This window comes from Ascaphus truei, chromosome 9 (genome assembly GCF_040206685.1).
Source record: "Ascaphus truei isolate aAscTru1 chromosome 9, aAscTru1.hap1, whole genome shotgun sequence".
In the NCBI taxonomy this organism is placed as follows: domain Eukaryota; kingdom Metazoa; phylum Chordata; class Amphibia; order Anura; family Ascaphidae; genus Ascaphus; species Ascaphus truei.
Window position 1 is genome coordinate 65,608,317 of NC_134491.1, and position 17,049 is coordinate 65,625,365.

General features: G+C 47.2%; 1 protein-coding gene across 2 annotated transcripts in view; it reads left to right on the plus strand.

Annotated features, from left to right (window-relative positions):
- The window catches only part of CTTNBP2NL (CTTNBP2 N-terminal like), a 69,448-nt gene that overhangs the window by 41,513 nt on the left and 10,886 nt on the right, over positions 1-17,049 (plus strand). For both annotated transcript variants that reach the window (XM_075615270.1, XM_075615271.1), the window contains exons 3-4: positions 11,188-11,418; positions 13,878-13,985. In XM_075615270.1, the coding sequence (XP_075471385.1) occupies positions 11,188-11,418; positions 13,878-13,985 (339 nt within the window). The remainder of the gene's footprint in view (positions 1-11,187; positions 11,419-13,877; positions 13,986-17,049) is intronic.

The following is a 17,049-nucleotide window of genomic DNA, read 5'->3' on the forward strand; positions in this document are numbered from 1 at the left end:
AAACTGGAGCAAGAGCTGAAGAGACAGAGAGGCTGTTCCATTCCCTTGAGTCAGTACACCAAGGAGAAAACAGACGCAGCGGCAACCTTGACGGCAAAAATTACAGAGCTCCAGAATATGAAGGAGACTCTGATACAGACTCAGGGGAAGCAAAGTGCGCAGATAGATTCCCTAAGAAGAGACTTGCAAGACGCACTCAAACAGGTTGAGACTCTGCAGGCCAGTAACTTACAGATTCCTCCAATACGGAAAAAGGTATTGGCTCTGCCCAAGCACCAGTATCCCACAGTAACTAATGCCCGTGAGGACAAGGGTACAGTGAGGGTTGGGGACTCCACGCAACTTCAAAACAAATTTACGAAGTTTGAGCCACCTAAGAAAGCACTAGCCAAACCTACAGCTGCCCAATAGGCAACAAACAGAGGTAGGAGTGCAGAATCAAAGCCAGAAGAATCCTTAGCTGAGGAAGCTGAAAAAATAGGACGTTCTCTGGAAAAGGAGGTGGAGGTGCAACTCAGTCCCAAAGAAGCTGAACTGGCGACTCCGTGGTGTGGAGAAACTGCAGAAAGACCGCTTCAAGAGCAGAAAACTCTAAGGGCTAGTCCTAACTGCTCTATAACTGTTGCCATACACTTTGTCTACAAAAAGAGGAGTGCCCGACGCAACAGAAATCTCATGACCGCGCACGCGATAAAAAGACTTTACGTAGAAAAAGTCCTCCTCGAGCGACTGAGGAGTGCTGATTTCAAGCACCTTCGGGCGGAGACAAAAATAAACTGGAGAAAGGGCTCCAATCCCAGCGGGACAGAGGGTTCTTTTCCTCCATCCACTCTCATTCAAGTCACAGAAAGATCTCAAATGAGAGTGGAAGGATGGGCTTTGGCCGTGGTAAGCCCGAGCTTCCCACAAACAGGGGAGGTATGTAACAGGGGACTTATCCCTGTTCACAAATGTGCCTCTAATCCAGCAGTGTGGTGGTTAACTGCTGGTAGCAAATTAACTAACACCACCTGCCTGATTAGAGGTGGTAGAAAAAGCCTGCCTTTGAGACAGGAAGTAACTCCTTAGCTCTGACTGAGAGCTGAACTTGGGAGAGAGCAGAGATTGTCTTTGACTCTCAACAGTCTTAAGCCCTGCCAGAAGAAACAGCAGAGCTGCTTAGAAGACACAGAGAAAACTTCTGAACCTGAATGCTGACACACCCTGAGGGAAGGGAGCTGAACCAGAGAAGATTTTCCCTCCAAGGAACAGATAAGACTTTTATTCTTAAGAGACTGCTTATATCTGCTTATTTCATGCTACTGCACCGACACACTTTATTCGAGCAAATACCCAGTATGTACCTGGCAGATACCTGGAATGCGCCGCTCCTCACCTCTGACAAGCCCCGTTGCGTTTGCCTTCCCAGCCTGGGTTCATGCCTGGCTGACGGGCGGCTGATCTGTTAAATGATAATGATTAGGATTTAATAGGCTGCAATGCTTCGCGTCTCTACCAGATGGCATAAATTCATGAATTGTAATGCAGTATATATACATGTACTGTGCAGTATTGCAGCCAGCGGGAATAAAATGCTTCAATCCCTGCCGGAAAATAACTCAATGCACTCGGGCAGAAAACAGTCACAAACCTCAATACACCCGGGTATACCCGAATTCGTGGGACTAGCCGAGCTCGAATAAAGTGTGTCGCCAGTGTATATGTTTTGGGGCTGCGAGACATGCTTGACTTAGGGAGTTGTGAATTAATTGCATGGTATTTTCACTAGAGATACTCCCAAGTGAATAGAAGCTTTGTTCCCCCCCTGTGTTTGGATGATTTCCTGATGAAAAGAAAAAGGCACAATAAAGCCTATTATAATTTCACCTTATAAAGTCTCCAATTGTGTACCTCTGTGAACGTCCGTCTACAGGGACCTATATGGGGACTGCTTGGAAGTACCTCCATTCAGCACGAGTAGAGGAACTACATGTAAGGTGACCAGATAGCCGGGACGGTCTTGTTTTTTAGGCCTCTGTCCTGACTTTTTGGGGTGCTGTCCTGGTTTTCTATCCCCCTGTCCATTCGTGCGCGATCAGTGTTTGCCAGTCGCTCATGCACGACCGCCAAGCTCCGATCGCGCATGTGCACGAGCAGCCGGCAAACGCCATTCACACATGCAAAGTCGTCAAGCGCTCTACGTGTATGCGCAGTCGGCACTTGCCGTACACACATGCGCAGACGGTAACATTTGTCCCAGTTTTTACCGGAACAAATATGGTCTAACTACAGTGGTACTTGTTGTTTGCAAAATGTTGCAGGGTCTGATAATATGATGTTACCCAAAAAGGGGAACAGATGCCTGGGAACAAATTAATTTCTGCACATAACAGGCACAAGTGCACCCCATCTTCCCCCATGCCCCAGGAGTCAGTCACCACTCTGCTCTCTGAGATCGCATCCCATAATGCTTTGTGTGGCACATCGCCAGGCATTGTGGGGCGCACCTCTGGGGAGCAGAATGGTGACTTAACAGCTTTGCTTCCGTGGGTTGGTGTAAGCGATCTCTCCTGCATTTATACCTGGCGGCCTTGCACAGATAAAAGCCACGATCTGCAGTCTGTAGGGGAGCGATGGGATGCGGGGGGAGGGCCATGACGTGGCATATCTGCCCTTCCATTCACTGCCCGCCGACCAGATGATCGCGTTGCGGCATGGGAAGACTAAATTGTTGTCTTCCCTGCCAGCGTACGCGTTATCGCGCGCCCACACACACGGCCACTGGGGCCTGCCCTATAGAAGGCTGTGCTGTGGTGTGTGGCACGCACGCCGCAGCAGCCACTGCACACCTGGCCTTAGTTGCTGAGGCAGCTCTACAATAGTGCAAACAGCTACACGCACATGGGACAGTCAAAGACAGACAGACACTCTTCACCTGCCCATGCTACTTCCTGCTTTGACTGGCCCTGCCCCTGGGTAATGCAGCCAATCAGGATGGAGGAAACTGACCCGCCCCCTCGCAACTGCTCTGCTGTGTCCCTGCTCTCGGAGATCAGGGACCCTTTTGATCCCATGGAACCCCGATTGAGAAACACTGGTGTCAGCCATACTTTCCAGTGTGAGCATACAGACAGAGAAAATAGGCAAATATTCTGAAAGCACAGTTGTGGAAATGGTGCCCTCTGCCATTTATACCGGCTGGCCTTTAATGGCCAGCATCTGATGCTCTTTAACTAATGCTCAAATTCATTATTGCACACTTATACATACATAGTACACAGTAATATACAGACAGACACCCCGATACACAGAGTACACAGTGATGTACATGTAACCCCCTCTCTGGGGACTAATAATTCAGAATACTGTAATTATTTATTTATAAAATGTGTTACCAGGAAGTAATACATTGAGAGTTACCTCTCGTTTTGAAGCATGTCCTGGGCATAGAGTTAAGATGACAAATAATATATGTTTAGAATACATAGTTACATAAGTGAACAGGGTATACATTATATACAATACATTGCATGCATAGTTAGAGATAATATATATTATAGGCGTATGTAATGGGTTAGAAGCCTTATCGGGTTAACTGGGTGGGCTCACTCCGGTATCACCCTCCCCTGTATGTCTTGTGACCAGTGATGTCACTATATGGACTATAGAGGGTATATATAGCTCTACCCTATGTTCTAGAAACATGTTCTTCAGAGTTCTGACAGGGGTCCTCATTGTGAGTCCTGTAAATAGGTTTGTGTATAGTCAAGTGTATTAAGATGTGTCCTGTCACCGTTTGTTGTTTTTAGTTAGGAAACATGCCCTAACCTAAGTAAGCGCCAGTTGTAAATGCCCTCAATTGTTCTTGCTATTGAAAAGGATACAACATGCTCTGAAGCTTACAGCCTAGAAATCTCCCGATCCCAGGAAAGGCAAAAACACACACAATTATTGTCGCATCATTTGCACACAGTCACAATAATGCATTTAGGACTTCTGGGTCCAAAGCTGACACTCTAGGACCCCAACACACGGATCAGGGGTAACCAAGTGGGTTGAACCTTTATTAGTGAGCCTGGTTAACCCCTTCACCGTCACGGTCGGATAAAGCACTTTTTGTATATCAAAGTTCCCGTCACCCATCCTTGTTATATTCTATTATCCGCGCCCAGCCTGCACTTACCCAGCACCCTGCAAAGGCCTGAGACTCCCAGCACTGCCAATGTAGGTAGTCAATCTGATGTGATCGCCTCTAGAGCCGGATACGGGGGGTTACACATACTGCATAGTACACACTAATACACATATAGTACACACTAATACACATACTGTATCGTACACACTAATACACATATAGTACACACTAATAAACATACAGACACACTGATAGACATGGTACACATAGAGACATACTGATCCACATACAGTACACACTAATACACATATAGACACACTGATACACACACAGTACACACTAATACGCATACAGACACATAGTACACACTAATACAAACACACAGGGAGACACTAATACATTAAGTACACATAGAGATATACTGATACATACACAAACACACTAATACACATACAGACACACTGATCCACACACAGTACACACTAATACTGTACACATACAGACACATAGTACACACTAATACACACACAGACACATTGATACATATAGAACACACTGGTACACATAGAGATATACTGATCCACATACAGTATTGTACCCACTAATACACATACAGACATACCGATAGACAGACACACTGATGCGCGCATAGTACACTCCGATACACATACAAACATACTGATACACACAGGCCCACATTTAATACAAGGCTTTGCCAAGTTCACAGAGGATGTTAAAGGCACTAAGCCCGCTGGTAGCATCTCGCATGTGGGAAATCATTTCCAAGTCTCAATGAAACTTGCAGCAACAAAGGCGGAGCGCCCAGAGAATGTGGGGCAGCCGGTCTCGGTCTCGTTGATAATTATCAGACGAGAAACCTTGACTAATCAAAAACAACATACCTGCCCTTCCCTTTACCTTAACCTCATCACTGCCAGAGGGACCTCGGTGCTGGCCTCTCTGGCTGTGCAGAAAACTCCAGTGGAATAATCACATGCTCCTTCCAGTTTTCAATTGCAGAGAAACACTGACGTGAAATTATTTTGTGGGGGGCACCTTAAACATGGCAGCCATCGTGACTTTCCTCAGAAATGCCTAGGAATTCAGATCAAACCATTGCGACCTCCAGAACCGCTGGTTTTTATTCCTTAAAATGAGCCGTTAGATATTATGTGATGTGATACAGTATTTATTGTGCTTTTAAAGGGTTTGGACCTATATTTTCTTCCTTTGCCAAGGCTTTGCTGCACCAGCTGTGTAACGCAGCAAATGAACGCTCTTGGGCAGGGGTGGCCCACTCCAGTCCTCAAGGGCCACCAACGGGCTAGGTATGGGCGATATCCCTGCTTCAGCACAGGTGGCTCAGTCGTTCTAACTGAGCCACAGATTGAATCACCTGTGCTGAAGCAGGGATATTCTTAAAACCTGACCTGTTGGTGGCCCTTGAGGACTGGAGTTGGCCACTCCTGTGCTAGGGAAACATCCATATTTAAAAGAGTCCAGAAGCTAAAATGTTACACACTCGCGGTATGCATGTATATTAAGGCAAATCTAGGGGGAAATATTGCACAAGATGTGTCAGAAAAAAATCCTCCTGTTTTCAGTGGGAGTTTCCTGTGATACATCTGGAGAAGTCTTTGAGCTACAGAACTGCACCCAATGTTATCCTTTACATATGAACTCCCAGTGTGTTTATTTGCACTGCATTACCCAGAATCCCTGCCTGTAGTTTAGCAACTGTATTACATGTGAGAAAGGGGTGAGCCTAATGTGGGTACCTGAGCAAGTCGTGCAGACACACACAAGCTATTTATATTTGAAACATGAAGTTGAATCTAAACCAACTGAGTATACTTTTAACAATCAGCCACAAACAAGGCTAAGGCCCCCCCCCCCCCCCCCTTATCTGAGCATTCAGTTTATTTAAAGAAAAAGATTGAAAACAAAAAAAGCGTTATGAGGACAGACGTGTGACAGGCAGCCCAGGACTATAGGTACTGTAGCCCCCAAAAGCTAACACTACCCCTGACTCAAACCGTGCCCCCCTCATCACGTTACAGGGTTTGCCATTTTGAGCTCCAGGTTACGGAAACCATACATTCCATGGAAATACCCGGCAGACCTGCAAAATGTCTCTCAAACTACACAAGGGCGGCCAACTCCCGTCCTCAAGGGCCACCAACAGGTCTGGTTTTAAGGATATCCCTAATACCTGGCCTGTTAGTGGACTGGAGTTTGCCACCCCTCCACTATACACTGCTCTCAGACGTGAGGTCATCAGCAGTGCATGGTCATTATTGTACTGTAGGGCACTTTTTATAAAGGGTTTGGAGTAAGTAGAAATAGCTCCCACAGGCACCGTTCCAAGTGTGAGGGGGTTTATTTCAGTGATGCTGAGCGGTCATCACATCTGACAGTGCAGGGGTTAAAGCTGTCATTTAAAAAAAATATATATATATACAGCTCAACCCCGTTATAGCGCGATCCGTTACAACGCAAATCCACTTATAATGCGATGCAAGCGTGGCTCCCAATTTTTGTATTTACAGTATGAATACTTTACAACACGATTATTGGTGTCTTAAATACTTTACAATTGTACATTATTTCTAACGCGACCCGCTTATAACGCGATGTGATTCTTTGGACCCCAAGCACAGCGTTATAAGGTGTGTGTGTGTGTGTGTGTGTGTGTGTGTGTGTGTGTGTGTGTGTGTGTGCGCATCAATACAATCTACACACTGACAAGTGATTATCTAAGTTGCTGATTGATCCGTTCTCCTGTAATCAATCACTGCACTGCAATACCCAGAATCCCTGCCTGTAGTTTAGCAACTGTATTACATGTGAGAAAGATTCGGCACGGGGTTCACTAAATGCATCCTGGGCCCTCTTCTTCTGCACTGACAGCCAAAGTTCTCTGAGGACGATCATGACTAGATTCAATTGGTTCACTGCTAGAGAGGGCAGGGCTTAAAAAGGTGATGCTGTTTCTGAACTGGAAGGGGGTGTGACTTTGTAAATGGTTGCTATAGGAACAAAAATGCTTGTTACATTTGAATACATTAAACATTTCGTTAAATTTTTTTTTAAATGTTTAAAGTATTTTCTTTTTTCTCATAATACAGATCGGATTTATTAAAAAACACGTAGGCTATTGCTTGAACGGTAGCCATAAAGGAGAAATCCAAGTTTTTTTTTTTAAATTTAATTAGTTTTTTTTACACAGGATTCAAGTAGGGGGTCCGCGGAGCTGAACCCCCATTAATTTCAGCTCCGGAGACCCCCTGCTTCCGGAGATATTTAACTCAGTAGCAGGTGCTGGTAGCCGCTCTGGCTTAACGTTTAAACCTCCTGCGTCACTAGGAAGCCAAAGCTGATGATGTCATGACTTTGTATTGACCCGCAGGGGACGGGAGCGTTGAAACGCCGCCATAATGAAAACCCTGCTAGCCAAGCAGAGCAGCTACCGCCACGCCCTACGGAGCTATCTCCAGAAGCAGGGGATCCCCAGAGCTGAGATTAATAGGGTTCAGCTCCAAAGACCCCGTTTCAATCCTGTGTTAAAAAAACAAAACCGCTTGGATTGCCTCTCTAAGAAGCACCAATACAATCGTGTAGTCCAGACACACCGACCAATATATTGCAATAGGACCAAAGGTTGCAGCGTTTGAGCAGGGCTGTCACCTCCAGCAATAAATGTGTGCTTGTGTGCCGCTGCAGATAAGGGTGCAGTGAAATGGCGTTCCTCAGGGAAAGGCCGTGGTGAAGCAGAGGGAATCTTTAGGTTCTGTCCTTTTTGGTGAATTATTTGTAGGGCGCATGGGGTTTCCGTTTATATCCAGACACGCTTGGCTTGTATGACCAGTAATGGAGATAAAATTAACGGCGGGCACTGTCACTGGTGTTTTGGTGTTGGCTTCAGTTCCAAAAATGATTCCTGTTTTGGTTTTGCCGGATCTCTACTGGTGTTGGAAAGAATTATGGGGAAAAACTCCAAATAGGCAGGAATTAATTTTTTTTTCTCGACGTTTCATAGAATTGTTCGCTAAGTAACTACCTTGAAATTGTAATTTTTAGAGATATTTTGTAGTGCAGAATTCCAGTGTTGGTTGTGAAGATACAGTTTAAAATGTGCAGTCCCTTTTATATTGCATTTATATTGTGTATAATAGTCTTGTATATTATAATAATCGTGTATAATATTCTTTCTTTTGTGGGGTGTATATAAAGTGTATTCTTAGTAGGATTATGCTTTCTAAGGCTGCGTCCATACAGCCTTTGTCCGGGCGGAGGCGTGCACGTCCGTGACGTCACCCGCGTGAAGAGGGTGCGTTTTTTGGACATGCTAGACGCGCTGTCTTGGGGCATGCCTAGGGACGGGTCTGTGACGTCACGTGACCTGCCTGTCGCGTCGAGAAATCCATTTCAACTGATTCCTCACGCAACTCGCGCCCCCTCCCAGTGTCGTGCGCGCCCACACGGTCTAAGCCAGCATGGACTGCGCCTAACACAACTCACAGGCTTCAGCATATTACCAGCCCCACACTTATGAACTTTTTCAATAATCCAATAGAAAGCAGGGGAATGATTTCTTTCTGTAATAAATCTGGTGCTGTTTTTCCCCTAGTAATGCAGTTCATGTTGAGAGACTTTGGCCGTCACAACCCAAACCCAATTAAAAAGTGAGCCTTAGTAGTAATAAAGAAAGGCGACATGGGATTCAAGTTAAAGCTCAGACATGGCGGCACATGCATCAAGTGCAACTTAAATGGGCGTTCACGCCCGATCCGCTGTGATATCCCGTTCCGGAGCTTGATGCATATGCCCCATGGATTGCACCTTCACTGCACCAACACGGTAGTTCTACTTAGCAGCAGTGATGGCGGGGCAAGGTTTGCACGTTTATTATTCCTTGCAGTGGCGCAGCTAGACATGCGCGGACCCCAAGCCAAAAAAATGCAGGGCCCTCAGGTCTCTCTCTCTCTCTGTCTCTGTCTCTCTCTGTCTGTCTCTCTCTCTCTCTCTCTCTCTCTGTCTCTCTTTTCTCCCCCTCTCTCTCTCTCTCTGTCTCTCTTTTCTCCCCCCTCATGTCTCTCTCTCTCTCTCTCTCTCTCTCTTTTCTCCCCCCTCATGTCTCTCTCTCTCTCTCTTTTCTCCCCCCTCATGTCTCTCTCTCTCTCTCTCTTTTCTCCCCCCTCGTGTCTCTCTCTCTCTCTCTCTCTCTTTTCTCCCCCCTCATGTCTCTCTCTCTCTCTCTCTTTTCTCCCCTCTCATGTCTGTCTTTTCCCTCTTATGTATTTCTCTCTTGTACTTTATGTTCTCTTTGTGTCCCTTCCTGTATTCTTCCCTTTCATGTCTGTTTTTACCACCATGATTTAACCCTTCCTCTCCCTCTCGCCTTTCCCAGCCTGTCTCTAGGGCTGCAGTTCCAGCCCCACACTGCACTACTTGAGGCCACGCCCTCTGACCTAGGCCCCGCCCACCTATGGAGGCTCTGCAGAGGAAGGGATTTCCCCTCAGTCCTCCCTACTGCATCTCAGGGCCCCGCCCCCTGATTCAGACCCCGCCCACCTGCAGAGGAAGGGATTTCCCCTCAGTCCTCCCTACTGCATCTCAGGGCCCCGCCCCCTGATTCAGACCCCGCCCACCTGCAGAGGAAGGGATTTCCCCTCAGTCCTCCCTACTGCATCTCAGGGCCCCGCCCCCTGATTCAGACCCCGCCCACCTGCAGAGGAAGGGATTTCCCCTCAGTCCTCCCTACTGCATCTCAGGGCCCCGCCCCCTGATTCAGACCCCGCCCACCTGCAGAGGAAGGGATTTCCCCTCAGTCCTCCCTACTGCATCTCAGGGCCCCGCCCCCTGATTCAGACCCCGCCCACCTGCAGAGGAAGGGATTTCCCCTCAGTCCTCCCTACTGCATCTCAGGGCCCCGCCCCCTGATTCAGACCCCGCCCACCTGCAGAGGAAGGGATTTCCCCTCAGTCCTCCCTACTGCATCTCAGGGCCCCGCCCCCTGATTCAGACCCCGCCCACCTGCAGAGGAAGGGATTTCCCCTCAGTCCTCCCTACTGCATCTCAGGGCCCCGCCCCCTGATTCAGACCCCGCCCACCTGCAGAGGAAGGGATTTCCCCTCAGTCCTCCCTACTGCATCTCAGGGCCCCGCCCCCTGATTCAGACCCCGCCCACCTGCAGAGGAAGGGATTTCCCCTCAGTCCTCCCTACTGCATCTCAGGGCCCCGCCCCCTGATTCAGACCCCGCCCACCTGCAGGGGAAGGGATTTCCCCTCAGTCCTCCCTACTGCATCTCAGGGCCCCGCCCCCTGATTCAGACCCCGCCCACCTGCAAAGGAAGGGATTTCCCCTCAGTCCTCCCTACTGCATCTCAGGGCCCCGCCCCCTGATTCAGACCCCGCCCACCTGCAGGGGAAGGGATTTCCCTCTGTGCTTTCTTCCTGCATCTCAGGCCCGCAATGTGCTGCCGACAGGGGGGGGGGGGGGGGGGAGAGCGGGCCCCCCCCGGGCTATAGCTACACTCCTGATTCCTTGCATGTCATATATTAGGCTTTTTATTAAGCTACAAAACTGGCTGTGTTGGTGTTAAATGAATGCTAAAGCGGGCAGGTAGGTTGTGTCTATGGAAGGATAGACCATGCCGGTAGATAAGGGTCTCTTGCACAACCCAATCTCTGCGCTTCTTCTTGAACAGCTGCAGAGCCTCAGACCCTATTGGAGTCTCAGCTTCTTTGTACTGTTAGAATATCTTTGTGGCAATTCCAAGCATTAAACTTATTATTGTGCCACGCTGCAATGCTGGCATCTCCAGCTGATGGACTAGCTTAATGGTGGTATCACGGTCTTTGGCGTGGACCTAGTCTGAAGGTCTCCTTGTGACCACTAGTTGCTTTATCTTCCTGTGCCTCAGGCGCTAAGGTCTATGACTCTCGCTGTGCACACTGCCAGCGTTATAGGAGTATAGTATTATATAAATAAAGGGGTTACAGTTGACACAGTCGGAGGAGTAAGTCACCAACACACATTAATACATAGATTCCATACTTTGTTTTCCCAGGCCCAGCACAAAGAGAGATTTATTGAAGAGCGCTATGGAAAGTACAACATCAGCGACCCCATGCTGGCCCTGCAGCGGGATTACGAGACCCTCAAGGAGGAGAATCACGGAGAGAGGCTCCCTGTCTGCTCCAACCCTCTGTACATCTTGAAGGAGGTGATGAAGCAGTGCAAGAGCATGCAGGAGAGGATGCTGGCTCAACTGGCAGCCGCAGAAAGCAGACACAGAAAGGTAAGAACATAACTTGCTTTGGCTGGGGAGCCAGGGAAATCCCTGGTTGCATCTCAAGGTCCAGACTGGCCAAGTCCATAGGCACATAAGAAAAGTATATAGTGTAGTATGATTAGTAATAAAAGTGTAATTATGCTTAATAGGATTAAAAGAACAGAAGTGTGTGTGTGTGTGTGTGTGTGTGTGTGTGTGTGTGTGTGTGTGTGTGTGTGTGTGCGCGCGTCTGAGTCAGTGTCTGTGTGCATCTGAGTCAGTGTCTGTGTGTATCTGAGTCAGTGTCTGTGTGTATCTGAGTCAGTCTGCTCTGCATCTATCACTATATGTATGATACCAAAAACATATATATATAATATAATATATAATACACATAATTGTATGACTTGATGTGTCTGAGTGCACATGTGAGTATGTGTGCAAGAGTAAATGTATGATTGTATTTATACATGTACGCCCTATAATAATAATTTTAGTCTTTTTTTACGGCCCTGCTGTATGTACTTGGATTCTACCATCTGTTTCCACCTGTGGGCTCCTGATACCGCAGTGTGTGTCTGTCCACAGCTCCGTCACGCCGAAGGAATGTGAAGCATGCAAGCCCATGTCATGTCACCTACTTAGCTGTGTCTGCTCCATAAGCTTTGGGTTTGTAAAAGACCTCTGTGGCTGCTTACTGCTCACACAAAGAGGGATCACCTGTAATATCCTGGTTACCCTTGTTACATCTGCAACTCCTAAAAGGATTTTTTGAAACTAAAAATAGAAAATATTGAAATATTAATCATCCTGCCATTATTTTAGTATTTTTAATTCCTGCCTAAAACTCACATTTACAAGCATGGAATCATTGGGCATCATTTGCTCGTTTTTGGCCCATCACTTAAAAGACAGGCGATCATTAACTATGCCAAACTAGGGGTACTTTACAGGAACAAATCCTCCCTAAGTCTCATGGTCAGAAAGCGTATTGCACAGCAGATGCTAATGCCAATTATTGACTATGGAGACATAGTATATGGCTCGGCACCTCAAACCCACCTTAGCAAACTTGATATCCTCTACAATTCAATTTGTTGTTTTGTTCTCCAATTTAACTACAACACACATCACTGCGAAATGCTCAAAGAACTAGATTGGTCATCACTAGAGTCTAGGCGCAAAGTTCACCTTTCCTGTCTTGCCTTTAAATTCTTCATGGGCAAGCTACCCAGCTACCTGAACAAGCGCCTCACCCCTACCACATGCAGCACTTATTACCTGAGATCAGACTCCAAAAGACTGTTCATGGTCCCAAGGCTCAACAAAGTATCCGGACGTTCCTCCTTCTCCTTCCGTGCACCCCAAAACTGGAACAACCTACCGGAGACTCTCACATCCACCACCAGCTTAAGTTCTTTCAAATCTAAGGCTGTCTCACATTTTAACCTGGTCTGTAACTGTTTCATACGCCCATAATATACATTTTCTTTAACTGTGCCCGCAATGTCTTGTATATAATGTTCATTTGTGTAACTGTATTTGTAACCATGTATTATTTGTTTTACTCTGTGCCCAGGACATACTTGAAAACGAGCGGTAACTCTCAATGTATTACTTCCTGGTAAAATATTTTATAAATAAATAAAATAAATAATTAACTCATTTGCTTTGCTGCAATGCATTGCAGGTCTCTGGCAGGCAAGGGGTTTGAAATGTCTGTACATTCCTATTTATCTTTAAGAGATCAAATGCATATTGACTGACTTAAAATATCTAGTTAATAAAGAGCTGGTGTCGCATTTGCTTTGCAAAATGAGTTTCTACACTTACCCTATTTCAGAAAGTATTGTAGCAGCACTAAGGCTCCCTCCAGTGGCACTGAGATGTATTGCATATAGAGTTGCCATCACGTTGCTACATATGCCCATATAATCTATACCAAGGGTGGGCAACAACATTCCTCAAGCTACCAACCGCTCAGGTTTTCAGGCTCAGTCTGAACCGCTGATTGAGCTATCTGTGCTGAAGCAGGGATATCCTGAAAACTGTCTGTTGGCAGCTCTTGAGGACTGGAGTTGGCTACCCCTGATCTATACTGTACCTACCTATCTAAATCCCAGTTATTGATTTATATGTATTTTTCTTGCCTTTAATATGTAATATTATTATTTATACGCTTAGTTTTTTTCCTCCTTAAACTATATCGCACCAATCTTTCCAAATTGCAGTTCAAGCAGGTTTGCTCCAATATTTATTAACTTTTTCTAGGCCATTGTCCCTAGTTTCAATGAAAGAATGAATGCATTTAGTAGCTGTACATTGCTTTTGCAGGCACAATGAGTCCCTGTCCCATGGAGCCTGTGACCCAGGATGATAAATGAACTTGCCCAAGATAAGAAAGCAGTGCCATTACCATCCAACCCTTCTCTGTACCGCGTGTCTGCTCCCATGTACATGTTGCTGATACTCTGTGTTTGCCGCAGGTTATCCTGGATCTGGAAGAGGAGCGGAGGAGGCACGCTCAGGACGCAGCTGATGGCGACGATGTTACGTACATGCTGGAGAAGGAGAGGGAGAGACTTGCACAGCAGGTAACTGATAATCCACAATCTGGTATCTTCCCCCAATATAGAATCTCAGGCTGTGTGTGTCCTATGGGAGTGTGACCTTATAAGCTGGAGTCAAAACTGAATGTGCATCACTCTCAATATCAGTCGCCATCTTTATTTTGAATCTCTTCATTCTGTGTCATTTGCTGCATGGTTCCTGCAACAGTATCGTGAGCCCTTTCATACGTCTGACGTTTTATAATGGGGTATTTCCTTATATATTTTGGCAGATTGATGAGGCGGGTAGGCTTGCTATCTTTAGGCCAAAATATGTTACTACAAACCTCTCTTGTGAACTAAAATATATAAAGGGTTAAATATAGTGTATATCTGCCATCAAACAACAGGTTAAATAGAGCTAGAGATAAAAAGATGTATGTATTTTATCTCTCTCTCTCGTGTCGCTCTCTGTCTCGTGTCGCTCTCTCTCTCGTGTCGCTCTCTGTCTCATGTCGCTCTCTCTCTCTCTCGTGTCGCTCTCTGTCTCGTGTCGCTCTCCCTGTCTCGTGTCTCGCTCTCTCTGTCTCGTGTCTCGCTCTCTCTGTCTCGTGTCTCGCTCTCTGTCTCATGTCTCGCTCTCTCTGTCTCGTGTCTCGCTCTCTCTCGTGTCTCTCTCGTGTCTCGCTCTCTGTCTCATGTCGCTCTCTCTCGTCTCGCGCTCTCTCGTGTCTCGCTCTCTCGTCTCTCGTATCTCGCTATCTCTCTCTCTCGTGTATCGCTATCTCTCTCGTCTCGCTATCTCTCTCTCGTGTCTCGCTATCTCTCTCGTGTCGCTCTCTGTCTCATGTCGCTCTCTCTCTGTCTCGTGTCGCTCTCTCTGTCTTGTGTCGCTCTCCCTGTCTCGTGTCTCGCTCTCTCTGTCTCGTGTCTCGCTCTCTCTGTCTCGTGTCTCGCTCTCTGTCTCATGTCTCGCTCTCTCTCTCGTGTCTCGCTCTCTCTCGTGTCTCTCTCGTGTCTCGCTCTCTCTCGTGTCTCGCTCTCTCGTGTCTCTCTCTCTCGTCTCGCGCTCTCTCTCGTGTCTCGCTCTCTCGTCTCTCGTATCTCGCTATCTCTCTCTCTCGTGTATCGCTATCTCTCTCGTCTCGCTATCTCTCTCTCGTGTCTCGCTATCTCTCTCGTGTCTCGCTCTCTCGTCTCTCTCGTATCTCGCTATCTCTCTCTCTCGTGTATCGCTATCTCTCTCTCGTCTCGCTATCTCTCTCTCGTGTCTCGCTATCTCTCGTGTCTCGCTATCTCTCTCTCGTGTCTTGCTCTCTCTCGTGTCTCGCTATCTCTCTCTCTCGTGTCTCGCTATCTCTCTCTCGTGTCCCGCTATCTCGTGTCTCGCTATCTCTCTCTCGTGTCTCGCTATCTCTCTCTCTCTCGTGTCTCGCTATCTCTCGTGTCTCGCTATCTCTCGTGTCTCGCTCTCTCTGTCTCGTGTCTCGCTCTCTCTGTCTCGTGTCTCGCTCTCTCTGTCTCGTGTCTCGCTCTCTCTGTCTCGTGTCTCGCTCTCTGTCTCATATCTCGCTCTCTCTGTCTCGTGTCTCGCTCTCTCTCGTGTCTCTCTCGTGTCTCGCTCTCTCTCGTGTCTCGCTCTCTCGTCTCGCGCTCTCTCTCGTGTCTCGCTCTCTCATCTCTCTCTCGTGTCTTTCTCGTGTCTCGCTCTCTCTCGTGTCTCGCTCTCTCTCTCTCGTGTCTCGCTATCTCTCTCTCGTGTCTCGCTATCTCTCTCATGTCTCGCTCTCTCGTCTCTCTCGTATCTCGCTATCTCTCTCTCTCGTGTATCGCTATCTCTCTCTCGTCTCGCTATCTCTCTCTCGTGTCTCGCTATCTCTCGTGTCTCGCTATCTCTCTCTCGTGTCTTGCTCTCTCTCGTGTCTCGCTATCTCTCTCTCTCGTGTCTCGCTATCTCTCTCTCGTGTCTCGCTATCTCGTGTCTCGCTATCTCTCTCTCGTGTCTCGCTATCTCTCTCTCTCTCTCGTGTCTCGCTATCTCTCGTATCTCGCTATCTCTCGTGTCTCGCTATCTCTCGTGTCTCGCTATCTCTCGTGTCTCGCTATCTCTCGTGTCTCGCTATCTCTCGTGTCTCGCTCTCTCTCGTCTCGCTCTCTCTCTCGTGTCTCGCTCTCTCTCTCGTGTCTCGCTCTCTCTCGTGTCTCGCTCTCTCTCTCGTGTCTCGCTCTCTCTCTTGTGTCTCGCTCTCTCTCTCTCGTGTCTCGCTCTCTCTCTCTCGTGTCTCGCTATCTCTCTCTCTCGTGTCTCGCTATCTCTCGTATCTCGCTATCTCTCGTGTCTCGCTATTTCTCTCTCTCTCGCTCTCTCTCTCTCGTGTCTCGCTCTCTCTCGTGTCTCGTGTCTCTCTCGTGTCTTTTTCATGTCTCTTGTCTCGCTCTTTCTCTCGTCTCGCTCTTTCTCTCTCTCTCGTCTCGCTCGCTTTCTCGTGACTCGCTCGCTCTCTCGTGTCTCGCTCTCTCGTGTCTCGCTCTCTCGTGTCTCGCTCTCTCGTGTCTCGCTCTCTCGTGTCTCGCTCTCTCGCTCTCTCGCTCTCTCGCTCTCTCTGTGCATTGGTATTTATGCAGACTGAACATTTGAAGAGGACAGATTTCACACATTCTAGCACAAGTTACCACAAACCCATTAACATGAGAACTACATATCTGTGATGCATTGTTTAACCCCATCATTGCAGATCCACATAGCACCGAACAGGTTAAAAGGATGAGGCTCCTTTGCCATCATTTATTTATTATTTTATGTATTTTAAAAAATATATAATTTGACCAGGAACTGTACATTTAAATGGGCATTACATTATCAGGGTTGTGCTGTAGGAAATTGCACAGTTTTATAAAACATATTCAGTATTTGCAGAAACAGTACCACTTTTATTTAATGACTTCTTACCACCTGTTTCTTACACCTGAGGCCAACTTTTGGGCTTATGCCAGTCCAGATATTGAGGATTTTCGGGAGCAAATAAAAGACAAAACTAAACGCAGAATGTGATACGTCTCATTATAATGTGTTTCCCATGTAACTCCCCCCAACACCTCCTACTGACTC